This window comes from Notolepis coatsorum (genome assembly GCF_963971535.1).
Source record: "Notolepis coatsorum genome assembly, chromosome: 11".
Taxonomy (NCBI): domain Eukaryota; kingdom Metazoa; phylum Chordata; class Actinopteri; order Aulopiformes; family Paralepididae; genus Notolepis; species Notolepis coatsorum.
The window spans coordinates 121,746,638-121,764,724 of NC_140175.1; the positions used below are offsets into that span (position 1 = coordinate 121,746,638).

The 18,087-nt window shown below is 46.7% G+C and overlaps 2 protein-coding genes across 2 annotated transcripts in view; one reads left to right on the top strand and one right to left on the bottom strand.

Moving 5' to 3' along the window:
- The window catches only part of pkn3 (protein kinase N3), a 229,440-nt gene extending 225,829 nt beyond the window's left edge, over nucleotides 1–3,611 (top strand). The window contains exon 22 of the mRNA XM_084324775.1: nucleotides 171–3,611. Within this exon, the coding sequence (XP_084180901.1) occupies nucleotides 171–371 (201 nt within the window). The 3' untranslated portion in view covers nucleotides 372–3,611. The remainder of the gene's footprint in view (nucleotides 1–170) is intronic.
- A 3,918-nt stretch (nucleotides 3,612–7,529) lies between these two features.
- Nucleotides 7,530–18,087, bottom strand: part of zdhhc12b (zDHHC palmitoyltransferase 12b) — a 28,824-nt gene continuing 18,266 nt past the window's right edge. Inside the window, exon 5 of the mRNA XM_084324268.1 lies at nucleotides 7,530–7,991. Within this exon, the coding sequence (XP_084180394.1) occupies nucleotides 7,676–7,991 (316 nt within the window). The 3' untranslated portion in view covers nucleotides 7,530–7,675. The remainder of the gene's footprint in view (nucleotides 7,992–18,087) is intronic.

Genomic DNA, 18,087 nt, shown 5'->3' on the forward strand with positions numbered 1-18,087 from the left:
TCTAGCTAACATGCTGTACTAACACCTCTACACAGCTAACATGCTGTACTAACACCTCTAGCTAACATGCTGTACTAACACCTCTACACAGCCAGCACACTGTACTGATCTCTTTGTGCAATAATGAAACTAAATGCAAAGTGAAACTAAACCTTCTCGTCGCTCGACAGGGACTGGACTGGGAGTCTCTGCTGGCGAAGAAGGTGAAGCCGCCGTTCCTTCCAGACATCAAGACGCTCCGGGACGTCAGTAACTTCGACGCAGAGTTCACTCGCCTCAAGCCGGTCCTCACTCCTCCACAGACGCCGTGTTTCCTCAGCGCTGAACAGCAGGAAATATTCGCTGACTTTGACTTTTCATCATTCAACTGAAGATTGACTCTCTCTCTGCTGAAATTCTGTGAGGAAAAAATAAATGATGATGACAGGAAGCGTTGAAAGCTCTTACTGATGAAGACACCTGTGTCACCACTGCCCCAGTTCAGTCCAACGCACCCTCACTTGGTGCGTTCGATAAGAGTGCTCTCCAGCTCAGCTCAGCCTCCCAAGCACTCCTCTCTTCCACTGACTCTCCAAGCACTCCTCTCTTCCACTGACTCTCCAAGCACTCCTCTCTTCCACTGACTCTCCAAGCACTCCTCTCTTCCACTGACTCTCCAAGCACTCCTCTCTTCCACTGACTCTCCAAGCACTCCTCTCTTCCACTGCCCTGACTTTTTACACCTACACCGTTCCTATTGGCCACGCCTACACCGTTCCTATTGGCTACACCTACACCGTTCCTATAGGCCACGCCTACACCGTTCCTATTGGCCACGCCTACACCGTTCCTATTGACCACGCCTACACCGTTCCTATTGGCCACGCCTACACCGTTCCTATTGACCACGCCTACACCGTTCCTATTGGCCACGCCTACACCGTTCCTATAGGCCACGCCTACACCGTTCCTATTGGCCACGCCTACACCGTTCCTATTGACCACGCCTACACCGTTCCTATTGGCCACGCCTACATCGTTCCTATTGGCCACGCCTACACCGTTCCTATTGGCCACGCCTACACCGTTCCTATTGGCCACGCCTACACCGTTCCTATTGGCCACGCCTACACCGTTCCTATTGGCCTCCATTGTATTTGTATAGAAACACGTTTTGTAACCATTTTTATTTCTACTGTTTCCAACAATTACATTTTTTTTTTTTTACTATTTGTACTTTGTATAAAATGTCTGTATGATGCAATAATGAGCTCAGAGCTTTGATTTTTCTTTTTAATTATTTGAAATTGTGCCAAAAAAAACAGCATGACACTATTTTCCCAATCATAGAATTATGACCTCCGCTTTGTTTCTGATGCATTGTGGGATCTCTGTTCCTGGTGCACAACACTAATGTATAGACAATACACATTTATCAGGCCATAATGTGTAGGCATGTACCACTTTCTTCTAATGGGACATATTTTAGTTATTTCCAACAAGTTCATTTAGGTATTTGAGGTCCCTAAATATGTATTTTTCTGAGAAGAATTTTTTTTATGCATTCTATCAGCCTCTATACCTCTGTTTCAGTCCTGTTCTCATTCTAGCAGCCTCTATACCTGTTTCAGTCCTGTTCTCATTCTATCAGCCTCTATACCTCTGTTTCAGTCCTGTTCTCATTCTAGCAGCCTCTATACCTCTGTTTCAGTCCTGTTCTCATTCTAACAGCCTCTATACCTCTCTGTTTCAGTCCTGTTCTCATTCTAGCAGCCTCTATACCTCTCTGTTTCAGTCCTGTTCTCATTCTAGCAGCCTCTATACCTCTCTGTTTCAGTCCTGTTCTCATTCTATCAGCCTCTATACCTCTGTTTCAGTTCTTTCTGTTCTCATTCTAGCAGCCTCTATACCTCTCTGTTTCAGTTCTGTTCTCATTCTAGCAGCCTCTATACCTCTGTGTCAGTTCTGTTCTCATTCTAGCAGCCTCTATACCCCTCTGTTTCAGTCCTGTTCTCATTCTAGCAGCCTCTATACCTCTCTGCTTCAGTCCTGTTCTCATTCTAGCAGCCTCTATACCTCTCTGTTTCAGTTCTGTTCTCATTCTAGCAGCCTCTATACCTCTCTGTTTCAGTCCTGTTCTCATTCTAGCAGCCTCTATACCTCTGTTTCAGCCCTGTTCTCATTCTAGCAGCCTCTATACCTCTCTGTTTCAGTCCTGTTCTCATTCTAGCAGCCTCTATACCTCTGTTTCAGCCCTGTTCTCATTCTAGCAGCCTCTATACCTCTGTTTCAGTTCTCTTCTCATTCTAGCAGCCTCTATACCTCTCTGTTTCAGTCCTGTTCTCATTCTAGCAGCCTCTATACCTGTTTCAGCCCTGTTCTCATTCTAGCAGCCTCTATACCTCTCTGTTTCAGTCCTGTTCTCATTATAGCAGCCTCTATACCTCTCTGCTTCAGTCCTGTTCTCATTATAGCAGCCTCTATACCTCTCTGTTTCAGTCCTGTTCTCATTCTAGCAGCCTCTATACCTCTCTGCTTCAGTCCTGTTCTCATTCTAGCAGCCTCTATACCTCTCTGTTTCAGTTCTGTTCTCATTCTAGCAGCCTCTATACCTCTCTGTTTCAGTCCTGTTCTCATTCTAGCAGCCTCTATACCTCTCTGTTTCAGTTCTGTTCTCATTCTAGCAGCCTCTATACCTCTCTGTTTCAGTCCTGTTCTCATTCTAGCAGCCTCTATACCTCTCTGTTTCAGTTCTGTTCTCATTCTAGCAGCCTCTATACCTCTGTTTCAGTCCTGTTCTCATTCTAGCAGCCTCTATACCTCTCTGTTTCAGTCCTGTTCTCATTCTAGCAGCCTCTATACCTCTGTTTCAGTCCTGTTTCTGTGCCTGTAACGAGCGAGCTGCTTTTATTGTACAAATACAATGATTATCGTACATCTAGCAGTGGTGTGCCTGTCTGTACTTGTCACATCTGAACTGCAGAAAAGGCACAATGCACATATTTTATGTGTGCATTGTAATTTAATGTGTTGGGACAACCCCTCATTCTGTAAAAACTATGCAAAACACAGGAAAAGGCCATTTTCACAATAGATAGGTAGAAACCAGTGAGGGACCCTCTGAATTCTGAGATGTCACCTGCATGTACAATTACATTATGTTAACTCTGGAATTACATGTTAACACTTGGATTACATTTTAACTCTGGAATTACATTATGTTAACTCTGGAATTACATTTTAACACTGGAATTACATTTTAGCACTAGAATTACATATATTAACTCTGGAATTACAAGTGTTAACTCTGGAATTACAAGTGTTAACTCTGGAATTACATATGGTAACTCTTACAATTAGTGGCATCCTCTAAGTCTTATTCTATTTCTAAGGCAATGACACTTGTATAGTATAATTATATGTTGAAGGATAATTTTGAATCGTGCTACTAGTTATGAATGTTATGCTGTGTGCATCGTGCTACTAGTTATGAATGTTATGCTGTGTGCATCGTGCTACTAGTTATGAATGTTATGCTGTGTGCACAGTACTGTGTGTAAAACAAACCAGCTGTATATGAAGGGCCAAAAATGATCAAATGTATTTGTAAACTATGTGAAGGAAAATCTAAATAAAAGACATCTGAAAACTCTTTATGAAACAACCATTTGATAGAAATACCAATGGAAACTTTATGAAACACCATTTATTGATAGAAATACTGACAAACTTTATGAAACACCATTTATTGATAGAAATACTGACAAACTTTATGAAACACCATTTATTGATAGAAATACTGACAAACTTGATGAAACACCATTTATTGATAGAAATACTGACTTTTCAAAGGATCTCTTAAAAAACTAAAACATTGCATCACAAAAGTATTGCATTATGTCTTCAGAAGTAGTGCACAGGACATCAATCAAACGATCACTCATAAATCACATCACAAAAATCATCATCTCAGACAATCTGGAGTCTAAACTGGGAGCAATCAAAGAAAGAATGTCAACGCGTAGGTACTGTAGGCTAAAGATGACAATTATTGCTCTGATAAATTGACTATTGCACAGGGAGAAACCAAACATAGGAGTCATCATCAAACCTTTATTTAACCAGAACATTAAAAAGAAACCATTGAGACCAAGGTCTCTTTTTCTGGGAAGCACAAATTATGACAAAACATACATAACAAGACCCAATACACACACAGTAGACTACCATACAACCCATATTTTAAATGAAAAAGTCAAATTCAGTTAAAAAAAAATACAAGCACAATAAAACAATAGCAATCAACCAAAATAAAAAATTCAACATCAAAGCAGGAGCAGCGGGTGGAAAGGATTTCCGATATCTTTAGTTTAAAACAACACAAGGAGACCGGAGAGGCCAGTTTGAGACGTGTCTGGAGGTCCTTCAGGGCCAGAGGAACAAAATAAAACGGGCTTCTTGTACTTGCCTCAGTCCTCACGGGTGGTATTTTAAAGGGCATCCAGGTGCTGGATCTGAGGTTGAGCGAGTTTTGAATTAATTCAAGCTTGGAACTGTACCATGAAGTTTACCAGGAACAGCCTTGTATATAAAAACATAGTGCTGCAACCTGCGTGTAGCCAGTGAAGTCCAACCAATCAGTGAATAGAGTGTACTGTCAGTGATGCGTCCTATAAGGTGAGCTGGAGATAAATCTCAGAGCTGTGATAAAGCGGATCGAGTTTGGCTGAGGCGGTAGGACAAGCAAATCTATAAACGATGTCGCCATAATCTAGTTGTGACAAAAAAAGAGCCATAACCACCTGTTTCCGGGAGGCGGGGGAAAAGCATGATTTAACCCTATAGAGAAAAGCAACTGATTTTAAGTTTTTTGATTAAAGCATCAATATGATGTTTAAAATCTAGATTCTTGTCCAGCCAGATGCCAAGCTATTTGTACCTTTCAATAACCTCAATAGAACAACCATCAAGGGTGGAAATAGAGGGGGGAGAGGCAGTTGACCTAGTTGGCGCAAATACCATTGCCTTTGTTTTGCTACCATTCAATAGCAGTTTTGAGTCAATGAGAGTATTATGCTGCAAGGAGGCAACATCAGACTGTTTTTACAGCAGCCTCAAGAGAAGGAGCACAAGAATACATAACTGTATCATCAGCATATGGTACCGGGAGTGAGTTAAATGATCACAGATGTTATTTACATATAATAGCAAAAGAAGCGGACCCAAAATGTATCCTTGTGGAACCCCCTTCTCTAAAGTAATTGGAATAACAACATATTGCACAGGGAGAAACCAAACATAGGATTAACAACATATTGAAACCAAACATAGGAATTAGGGCTGTCAGTTTATCACGTTAATTAGATTAATTAATTACACAGCAAATTATCGCGTTATGAAAATTAACTCAAAATGAAAAAAAATTTAATTCCTTTTTTTTATTTAAATATTTTTTTATCTCATTCATTCCATAAGAACGTAGAATACACATTTACAGACTTTTTTTTGAATATGGTGAATTTGCATGTTCTTGGTATCTGATTCTAGGGACATCTATGGATCTCAGGGAATGTATTCTCAGTGTCAGAAATACTGTGTGTTACTAGGCTTGAGTAAATTGTAATGAACCAAATGAGAATATCAATAAAAAAAAGGTTTATCTTTGACTGTGAATAACACCATGCTCAAATTGACCAGACCTGAAAAATCTAAGCAAATGAATAAATGGAAGATGATTAAACAGAAGGTTTTGTAGATACAGTACTGAATTATAGAATATCAGGCCTAGGCGGCTGGGTGGCGTAGCGGAGATTGCGCTCGTCACCAATGCAAGAGACTCCGGTCTCGACTCCCCGAGTCAGCGTTGCCTGCGGCTTGGGCCAGTCGTCATACTATCTCAATTGGCAGAGGTAGCGGGTGGAAAGTCGATGGGTGGGGATTGGACGTTGTGGACAGCGACTCCTACAGGTCAGTTGGGTGACGCCTGTACAGCAGAGACAGGAAGTATCGGGGGCAGCGTGAGCCTCCCACGCGTTACTCCTCGCCACTGAGAGATCGCGCTGTTCAGGTGAAAAGATGCAACAGGCTGCCTCCTCGTGTACCGGAGGGGACACGTGATGCAAGGCTTCTATCCTCACTACAGCTGACCAGTGGGAGGCATAGTCTAGCAATGTTCAAGACAGGGGAGGGGAGAATTGGCAATGCGAAATTGGGATGGGAGAAACAATAGAAAAATAAGGAGAAAAAGTGGATAAAAAAATAAAAAAGAATATCAGGCCTAAAATGGTTATGCGATTAATTAATTACAAATCCTGTAATTAGTTAGATACATTTTTTTAATCGCCTGACAGCACTAATAGGAATAACAACATATTGCCTCAAAAACCTGATTTTTTAAGGTTTTTTAACCATTTTCTAAGGTGTTTCACAACATGTATTGTCAAAACTGCTGTAAAAAGAAAATTATAATAAATTTTTTCCAAAATGTTGTTACACAGGGTTCCTGTAGGTTTCAACGGGTAAAGACTTTTTAAGACCACTTTGAATAGAATTTAATACCTATTTCACAGCGATACTGGCAGAAAAGTATGAAGGAGAATTACTACCAGAGAAGTAATTCGATATGAATTGTTGGGGGGGGAACTGATTTACCGTATTACTTTGCAGCTGGACGCTTAAACACATTTAAATGAGATACAGTAGAGAAGTTATTGCAACATAATCATTTATTCAGTAATTTCCTAATCCAATAAAAAAATTCTAAGACCCATCAAAATAATATTTAATACCTTTTTAAGGCCTCAAATTCAGGTGATTAAATTTAAGATTAAGCCCCAGTGGGAACCCTGTAGATTGTCCGTTTTGCAGAAGGAATCATAACTTAAACATAATTATACCTAAGAGAGGAACCCGCTCCCTGAACAGCTCATGAATAAACACCTGGATATCAGGAGCCAGGTGCTCTTCGTTGGTAGATGATGGTAAATGGTTCATTTATCATCATTCAAATCACAACTGAAAACCCATCTGTTCAAACTGGCATATTCACTGTAACCTCGGTCACCGTCCTATACCCCCTGCTGTTCGTTTGTTTGTTACTTTACTTCCTGTTGTTTGTTTTATTTTTAACTTTGACTTTTAACTGCCTTGCTGTGTTTTATTCTATGATCTGTAAGGTGACCTTGGGTGTCGTGAAAGGCGCCACCAAATAATAATTATTATTATTATATAACAGCTTTTATCCAAAGCGCTTTATAATATTTGTTCCTCACATTTGACCCATTCATTCACACATTCACACACCGACGGCGGCGGCAACCATGCGAGGTGCCAACCTGCTCACCGGGAACAGTTAGGGGTTAAGTGTCTTGCTCAAGGACACATCGACACGCTGCCCGGGAGGAGCGGGAATCGAACCGGGAACGTCCAGGTTTACCAGACGACTGCTCTACCTCCCGAGCCACTGTCACCAAGCGTCCCACTGCACGTGGGAATGTGCTCTCTGGGAATGTGCTCTCTGGGAATGTGCTCTCTGGGAATGTGCTCTATGGGAATGTGCTCTATGGGAATGTGCTCTCTGGGAATGTGCTCTATGGGAATGTGCTCTATGGGAATGCACTGGGATGGAATGGCTGTGCGTATAGAAAGGGGATGTCCTCCTAACCAGTTGTCCCCAGAGGGGGTGACGGGGTCGGGGTCAGACGGGGTCGCTGCCCTGCCTGAAGTACACCCGCTCCCACACCACGACGCTCCACACGCAGAAGAAGCCCCACAGGTTGAGCAGGGTGCCGCGGTCGAAGGGGTTCTCGTCGGCGCCGCAGTGCTTGAGGTATGAGATGCGGTGGCGGGACATGAACTCCCAGGTGGTGGTGTTGAGGGACACCAGGTAGAGGTGGGAGCCCAGCAGGAGCAGCACGGTGAGGGAGAGCAGGGCCACCAGCACGGCCACGCCCAGGAGCACCGCGTTGCTGCGCAGCCACAGCTGCCAGGAGGGGGCGACGCTGAGGCCTGACCTGAGGAGACACAAGCGACGAGATGTCGTGAGACACAAGCAACACAATGTCCATTTGGTCCACAAAACTAAATGTTGTCAAATCCCCTTTATATACAAAATAGAAATGCTGTTAACCGGTTAAGCTGCAGCGCTATTTTCAGAAGATCTGCCTAAAAGTACATGCCCAAGTAAATGGAAGATTGCTCCACTTCTACAAGGTCCATTTGCATGTTCTTGGTATCTAGGGACATCTATGGACCTCATGGAATAGTGTGTCTGTTACTATGCCTGAGTAAATTGTGACGGTGAATAACACCATGCTAACATTGAGTTTGGAGGGACTTCGCTCACTGAGCTCATTCAGCACCTTCTTGAGGTCAAGTGTACAATAAATCTAAGCAAAAGAAAAAGGGGAGATGATTTACAGTGTTTTTTTGTAGATACAGTACTGAATTTTGCCTTCCGGACACATGAATTATAATGCATTTGAATATAACAAATATCAGGCCTATAAATTACCTTATTATGACCAAGTCATACATCTATGGATAGGGCCAAATCAATCTACGTTTCTGCCAGTATCGCTGTGAAAATAGGTATTAAATTCTATTCAAAGTGGTCTTAAAAAGTCTGTATTTTAACCTGTTGAAACCTGCAGGAACCCATGTGTAACAACATTTTGGAAACATTTTATTATTATTATTATTTGTTACAGCAGTTTTGACAATAAATGTTGTGAAACAGCTTAGAAAATGCATCAGATTTTTTAGGCAATATGTTGTTATTGCTATGTTTGGTTTCTCTCTGTGCAATATGTTGTTATTGCTATGTTTGGTTTCTCTCTGTGCAATATGTTGTTATTCCTATGTTTGGTTCATATGAAACCATTTTTATTTGTAGGCAGTGGACATGGTTATGGTTATTGTTACGAAGGATCAGATTAAACCGAATATATATATTTATTGATTGATATATATTGCATAATATTTGTATATCGTTTGATATCCCTTGTGTATTCCTTGTACATATACACGGAATATCCCTTTAACCCAGTACAGACCATAATATTTCGTTCTCCTATTGGACAGCGGTCCCTTAGGCGCCATTGCCATACCCCCAAGGTCTGGTTCAAAGTCACCGCCAAAGACTTGCCTGGACATGAACGGCTCTGCGCAAGGATACGAGACAGGAATAGGGCTGGTACTAGTTTGTTCACTTAACGTATAAATACGGCGCAGGTGAATACAGAAGTTAAGTTACCCAATAAGTTGAAGCCTCACCCACGATACAACGTGTGGTGAAGTATGGCCTGTTTGGCCCCAAATAGAGCATTGAGACCGCGTGCGAATTAATAACTGAAGTATCAGAGTTTAACGCTGTACCGTCGAGTTCGACCTATTCTATTAATTCAGTAATAGTCTATTTATGTATAGTGTATCGTGCGGCTACCGTTCTACAGTGACCAGCAGCACCAACGTGTCCTCGTACCAGCTAGTGTGCTTATCCAGGCTGGGCAGCTTACCCTGGCGCTTTCACCCGAGGAGCCCTAGACGAGGACCGTGTGGACATGTACACTGGATAATCTACCCGACGACTACATAGCCCTTTTCGGCTGGATTATATTTGCTTTGGTCCTGTAATTGATGGAGCGGAGAATCGTCTACACCCACAATTGTGTGGGATTTACCCTGTGAGGAGCAACGTCGAGCCCGCCTCTCAGAAGCCTGAGGCTGGCTAGCTTTCTTCCATGCGGAGCTGCATGCCACGGAGAACAGCTGTTATTCGTCTGCGGATCAAGAGATTATTGCACCGTCTCCTGTACTTGGAGTCTCTCTATTCATCGTTGACCCAGACTCTACTACCGACAAATCCTCTCCCCTTGCTGGCTTACAACCGGAGGGACCCTACCAGTATGTCCCGCTGCCTTACTATTGTACCATAGATATAATTCCTAAGATACAGGTGGTATTCATTATCTCCTGCGTAATATGAGAATGGACATACGTTATTGATTTGCTTACGCACATTCCTTGCCTTATAAGCGCACCCTACGTAAAGTATTGTTATATACTATCATTGCTGCTAATAAATATTCTTAAACCCAGTTTTGTGTGGAACAGAGTCATTGTGGGAAGTGTTCATCTAAGATACCTGTGTACTGTATGGCCAGTAGTAATGTACATAAGACAGTAGTGGTTTAATGATACCATACTTATATAATACAGTCAGGGAATTGTACCCCTCAGTTACAATTGGTCCTTCGAGCCGGAGGGTAACTAGCGTAATATTAATATAGTAGTATTAATATTGACATGGCCAATGATGAACACTCCACAAACGGTTCTCCTAAAATAGATCGCCCGCAGCGTAGACGGCAGACACCTCAGTACTTAGAGGATTACGTTGCCAGTATACTACCTAGCTTTCTACAGACGTTAAACGCGGAAAAAGTAGATAGTAAAATTATGTCCAACCCTACCGACCAGGCTACCCCGCCAGTAGAGACCCTAGTGGGTTCTAACGTAACTGACCAAGCTCACGGTGGGGACCAGGAGGGACCTGACATGACTTTACCCCCCGCCAAGACCGAAGAAGTAGTCCCCGGAGAGCTCCAGGATAAAGAAAGCCCTCCAGGGATGGAACCCGACCCACCACAAGAAGAGACGCGCACCCCGGAGATGGATCTCCCCGGTACGCGACAGGAGAACGGATCTCCAACGAGTACTACCAGGAGCCGATCACCTCAACCAGCGTCTTCCCCCAGCGAGGCGGACAAGATGCTGGCGCAGGCCTTCGTCGCCAGCCTGGCAGCCTCAACCGAGCGCGATCGACTCCAAGCACAGACGCTTAGAGAGCGCGAACATTCTTCCATGGAACAAGAACGCTTCCACGCGAAACTCCAAGCGCAAGCCCTTAGTGAACGCGAACATTCCGCGACCGAACGAGAGCGCTTTCAGGCGCAGCAACGGAGTGACGAAGACCGCATACGCCTAGAGACTAGATGCCTCCAGACGGAAGAGAATATGGAAAGAGACCGCGGCGAAGCCCAGCGCGCCGCCGCCGGTGCCCAACGCGAAGCAGAGCGCGACCTCGCTCTCACCAAGCGCGAAGCCGAGCGCGACCGATTACAGGCGCGGATGATGGAGCAGCTGATTGCCAGGGTAACCCCCCCTCCCTCCGCACGGGGCTCCAGGGCCTCGTCAAGACAAGGGTCAAGGGCACCCTCCCCTACCCGATCAAGCGACCCTGAGCCCGGCGACCAGAGAGAGCCTATACCCCTCTCCGAACCCCTTCCCCGACCGGTCCAAGCGAGACCCAGCAACAGGGAAGAACCGGCCTATACCGCGGAGAGGCTAAATAGACGACTACAGGATCTAGATGACCTGCCAGAGGAAGAAGAAGAGGGAGAGGAGGAGAGTCAAGCTCAACAGCATCACCGTACTCCACAGGACCAGGAGGTCCAGTACAGCCCAGACTTTACCCCCGCGGCTCTGCGTTACAGACCCCCGACTCAATTCACGGGTGAGCTTGACGCACGACCAGCCCCGAGGAACAGCACCTGGGTACACGGGCCTTGGTACCCGGCAGGTACCAGCCCACCACGACACGTAAGAGGAGACTCGCCTAGGAGGCCTCTCCTCCAACGCTCACCGATGTGCCAGCCATCCATGGCATCGTACCTTGGCACACCGACGTTCCCGGACTTCACACACGAGAACAGAGCACAGTACACAGAGCTACGAATGTGCTTAGAGACAATGATGTCCGATGTAACTGATGAACCGTACAAGTATGCTATCCTACTCAAGCACCTCAAGGTGCCCCGAGCGCACAATATAGCGCTGGCATATTCCACCTCTACTACCCCATACACCGCGGCTCTAGCAGCACTCGACCAACGATATGGACGCATATGGGACTACGTAATACAAGAGATAAGGAATATTGACCGTCTACCCCCAGCCACAGACAATCGCTCACTCGATGACCTGTCTATCAAGGTACAATCCCTGGTAGGGATGCTGGGGGCGCAAAGGGAAAAGGGTATGCACGAACTGTACGCAAACTCTAATGTTGAGAGGATTTTAGAGAAGCTTCCGCCCGCCCGACAAGAGCGCTTCAGGCGGCAAAGAGACCACCGTGATCCTAACGGTCCCGAGCCATCCCTCCTAGACCTAGCCGACTTCCTGGCGAGAGAAGTCAACAGCCTACGGTTGGATACGTTCGTGCGGAGCACACCAAGCTCCAGAGAGGGACCTAGGAGAGCAAACGATGGCCGCAGACTGGTGACCGTTATGCACCAAGCCGAATCAGTACCGAGCAACAAGACCCACAGTACCCCCTCGATGAAAGAGAAGTGGAAGATTGTATGCCCGTACTGCGAAAAGGAACACTGGCTATCACACTGTGACACGTTCAAGAAGATGACCGCCGACGAGGTGAGTCAATGGATAAAGTCCAACCGACGCTGTTACCGATGTGCGCGCAGTCACATGGCAGCCGATTGCCGCTTAAAGAAGAGGTGTAGTCGGTGTGACGGAGCCCACTTGGACATCCTACATGACAGTAACAGAAGAAAGCCTGCACCCTCAAGCAGCACAAAGGCAAGTGTTATGTACATTGACCCCGCCAGCAGCGGGGGCGCCCGGGTGCTCTTGAAGGTGGTCCGCGTAACATTGAGTTACGAAGACAAGGTCATGGACACCTACGCCGTCCTTGACGACCGGTCAGAGAAGACCCTTCTCCTCGCGTCCGCTGCGGCCCAGCTGGGGCTGCGGGGGAGCGAAGAAACGATGACGATTCGGACAATAAGAAGAGACCTGAAGACGATAAAGGGCGAGAATGTCTCCTTCACTATCGCAGCAAGCGGGCAGCCAGAGAGACGGTATAGGATCACTAACGCTTTCACCAGCCAAGACATAGGCCTGTCGCAGTACACCTACCCCATCCCCAAGCTGATGGATAAATATGTGCACCTGCGTCAACTACCTATACCGCTCATAGACGGTGCCACCCCGACCCTGCTGATAGGATCCGACCATGCACACCTCATCGTCCCGATGGACCGGGTCCACACTGGGCCCAGAGGCTGTCCTGCAGCAGTCGAGACCCGCCTAGGATGGACACTACAAGGCCCCCTCTCTAGGTCTCCTAACCGAACAGCAGCCACTAGCTGCCTCCACTCCAGAGTGACAGAAGAAGACACCACCCTCCTACAGCACGTCGAGAGGCTATGGACACTAGAGACAATGCCCTTTATGAACGAAAAGAAACACATTCGTTCCAAGGAAGACATTTATGCTATAGCCCTCCTCGAGCGGGGGACAAAGAGAGTCAAAGTCAACGGAGTGATGAGATACGCAACTCCACTCCTGAGGCGAGAGGGTATGCCTACCTTCCACGCCCCAAAAGAAGCGACGGAGCGGTATCTATTGAACACAGAGCGGCGCCTAGCCAGAGACCCCGCTCAAGCTACTGTGTACCGCGCTGAGATTGACAAGCTAATCACAGCGGGACACATAAAGAAAATTGACATTAAAGAGGCCGATCAGACGACCGAATCATGGTACGTGCCGCACCACAAAGTCCACCACAACGGCAAGGATCGTATTGTGTTCAACTGCAGCTACCAGATCGGATCACAAAATCTGAATAAAGAGCTCTTGCCCGGCCCAACACTCGGCCCCTCTCTACTAGGCGTGTTACTACGTTTCCGCCAAGACAAGGTGGCCATCAGCGGCGACATCAAAGGGATGTTCCTGCAGGTGCGACTAGTGGAGGAGGACAAGCCCCTGCTGCGGTTCTTATGGAGAGAGAGGATCGGGGACGAGCAACCATCCATCTATCAATGGGAAGTCCTCCCTTTCGGAACCACATGCAGCCCATGCTGTGCTACGTTTGCACCGCAAAAACACATCGCAGAGGACCCAGCAGCTGATGAAGAGGTCCGACAAAGTGTAGGAAATAGTTTCTACGTGGACAACTGTCTGCAAAGCGTCTCGACGCCAGAAGAAGCCGAGGCCCTCCTACTCAAGCTCCGCGCCTCCCTGATCAAAGGCGGCTTTGATCTCCGGCAGTGGGCCAGCAACGACCCTCAAGTATTGCGCAGCCTCTCCCCAGAGGACAAGGCAGCAAGCAGCGAGACCTGGATGGCGACCATCCCAGGAGAAGCCCAAGAAATGACATTAGGACTAGTCTGGCGCTTCAAAACAGACTCGCTCCATTATAAACACACACCCCTGACCAAGGAGCAGGGAAGGTCGACTGCACTACCGACCACAAGACGGAGTGTATACAGAACACTCGCCAGACAATATGACCCGTTGGGATGTATTCTACCTTACACCACCAGGGCAAAGATGATTGTAAGAGCGCTATGGGACAAGGACCAGGGCTGGGACGACCCCATACCCGAACACCTTGCCTCCACATGGAGAGAGTGGGAGACAGAACTCAGCTCACTCCCAGGTGTCAACATACGCCGCAGCTACTTCCCACCCACAGTGAGGCCGGAGACGTGCCAGATGGACCTGCACGTCTTCAGCGACGCCTCCGAAGTAGCCTACGGTTCGGTGGCCTACTTGCGTGCCCGAGAGGAGGGAGGAGAAATACATACTGCCTTCATCCTGGCTCGCTCAAGAATAGCCCCCCGCAATCAACAATCTATCCCGCGTCTAGAGCTCTGCGCAGCCCTAGCAGGAGCGCAACTCGCCACGTTAATCCAACGTGAACTCACCATTCCGGTGCAAAGAACAATCCTGTGGTCAGACTCCATGACCGTACTCACATGGATCCAGTCTGATTCGTGTAGATACAAGGTCTTCGTGGGAGTCAGAATCACAGAGATCCAAGATTTAACAGAAGCAGCAAGCTGGAGGTATGTGGACACAAAACACAACCCAGCTGACGTCATCACCCGGGGAATGTCCCTGGATGACCTCACCCGTCACAATCTATATAGTGACGGGCCCGAGTTCCTCAAGCTCCCGGAAGAAGAGTGGCCTACACCCACCCCACGGGAGGCGAGTGAAGAGGAGGCAGAGAATAAGAAATCTATGTTCTGTGGGTTGACACACACACTCGTCCCCACAGACCCCAACATAGACGACTGCCTCACCCTTGAGAGTGCGCAGCTAAAGACATTCCTGTGGCACCACCCAGAGGTTCAGCCCACTACTGACATTACTGCAGCTAACTACGAAGAAGCAGAACTCCTTCTGCTACAGCGAGCCCAGAGAGACGACGAGCTAGACTGTCTACAGCAGGGGTCGGGAACCTATGGCTCGCAAGCCATATATGGCTCTTCTGATGACAGCATATGGCTCCCAGAAATTTTTTAGTAAAAAAAAAAAAAAAAAATTTTGTTTTTGTTTTTTATACTTGTGATATTTCTTAAAAATACTGTGTCATTTTAAAGTAAACAGAAATTAGTTTTGAAGATACAGCTAATAGTATCTGTAGCTGAAGATATAGCGAGCAGAGCTGGCGAGGGAACACAAGTGGACAGAAATAAAAGATCTTCAACCTGAAGACCAGCTGATTCTTAAAACTTGGAACGAGCTTCCTGTGACATACCACACAATGCAGCGTGAGTATCGCCGTATTGACCATGTTTGGCTCTACATATGCATGTGGGCAGTCATTCTCGCATATGAGGAACATTAAGACCAACCTACGCTCACGTTTAACTGATGGAAGCCTCAACGCCTGCATGAAGCTCAACCTCACCACGTATGAACCAGATTACAAGGCCATCAGCAAAACCATGCAGCACCAGAAGTCGCATTAAAAGTAAGACATATTTAATTTATTATACGTTAAAAATACCATATGGCTCTCAATGAAATATATTTAGAAATATTTGGCTTTTATGGCTCTCCCAGTCAAAAGGGTTCCTGACCCCTGGTCTACAGGGATCAAAGCCAGTCCCGTCAGACAGCAGATTGCTCCACTTAGTCCCTGAGAGCGACGCCCATAATCTCATCAGAGCGGGTGGTCGTCTGAGGAGAGCCCCAGACTTACCGGATGACGTCAAGTACCCGATAGTCTTAAACAGCCGACACAAGGTCACAGAGCTTATCATAAAGAAATACGATGAGGACGTGCATCACGCCGGGGCAGAGAGAGTCTTCGCGGAGATCAGACGTCGTTATTGGATACTGCAAGGGAGAGAAGCAGTACGACGCTTCCAGCGGACTTGTCTAGACTGTCGTAAATGGCGAGCACAGCCAAGTATACCCCGGATGGCTGACCTACCCCCCTGTCGCCTCCGACTCGGCGACAAGCCTTTTCACTCCACCGGTATGGACTGTTTCGGCCCGCTGTATGTAAAGAAAGGAAGAGGGACTGAGAAGCGGTGGGGTATTGTATTCAAATGCATGACCACCCGAGCGATACACATAGAACTCCTTCCAACCATGAGCACAGACTCATTCCTTATGGCCTTCCGGAGATTCACATCGCGGAAAGGGAAACCGTCTATATTATTGTCTGATCACGGGACAAACTTCAAAGGCGGAGAAAGAGAGCTGAGAGAGAGCTTCCAAGCTATGGGCCCAGAACTTAAGACCCACCTCACTCCATATCAGATTGATTTCCAGTTTAATCCCCCGAATGCACCTCACTTCGGTGGAACTTGGGAACGAGAAGTACGTTCAATAAAGACAGCCCTGTACGCCGTGCTTGGGGCCCAGACCGTGGCGGAAGAAGTCCTCACGACAGTCCTCACGGAGATTGAGGGAGTATTGAACTCAAAGCCCCTCGGTTACGTCTCAAGTGATGTAGCAGATGTCGACCCAGTCACCCCCAACACTCTCTTGATGGGGCGGCTGGACCCCGCGCTACCACAGACAGTGTACAGGCCTGAAGAAGCGAACGGCCGAATAATGTGGAGGTACAGTCAAGTATTGGCTGACAAGTTTTGGAACAGTTTCCTACTCCACTATCTACCGTCTCTACAGACCCGCCAGAAATGGGTGAAAGAAAGAGACAATTTGACAGAAGGAACAGTCGTCATTATTATCGACCAGTCACTACCCCGAGCTATGTGGCCGGCCGGCCGCGTAAGCAAAGTGATCACTGGTGCCGACGGAAAGGTCAGAGCGGCAGAAGTGCTCGTCCAAGGGCGGACATACACCCGGCCCGTGGCGAGGCTGATAGAGTTGCCAAGGCTCCCCGACACTCTTGATGACGACCATGACCCCCTGACTTTGTGAACTGCCTACCCTCACAACAGACATTGAGTAGTGGACAGTGCGGTTAATCTGTCTCTGCTTATCTAATTAGGTGGGACTAATTAGGAGGCGGCTGTTACGAAGGATCAGATTAAACCGAATATATATATTTATTGATTGATATATATTGCATAATATTTGTATATCGTTTGATATCCCTTGTGTATTCCTTGTACATATACATGGAATATCCCTTTAACCCAGTACAGACCATAATATTTCGTTCTCCTATTGGACAGCGGTCCCTTAGGCGCCATTGCCATACCCCCAAGGTCTGGTTCAAAGTCACCGCCAAAGACTTGCCTGGACATGAACGGCTCTGCGCAAGGATACGAGACAGGAATAGGGCTGGTACTAGTTTGTTCACTTAACGTATAAATACGGCGCAGGTGAATACAGAAGTTAAGTTACCCAATAAGTTGAAGCCTCACCCACGATACAACGTGCGGTGAAGTATGGCCTGTTTGGCCCCAAATAGAGCATTGAGACCGCGTGCGAATTAATAACTGAAGTATCAGAGTTTAACGCTGTACCGTCGAGTTCGACCTATTCTATTAATTCAGTAATAGTCTATTTATGTATAGTGTATCGTGCGGCTACCGTTCTACAGTGACCAGCAGCACCAACGTTTCCTCGTACCAGCTAGTGTGCTTATCCAGGCTGGGCAGCTTACCCTGGCGCTTTCACCCGAGGAGCCCTAGACAAGGACCGTGTGGACATGTACACTGGATAATCTACCCGACGACTACATAGCCCTTTTCGGCTGGATTATATTTGCTTTGGTCCTGTAATTGATGGAGCGGAGAATCGTCTACACCCACAATTGTGTGGGATTTACCCTGTGAGGAGCAACGTCGAGCCCGCCTCTCAGAAGCCTGAGGC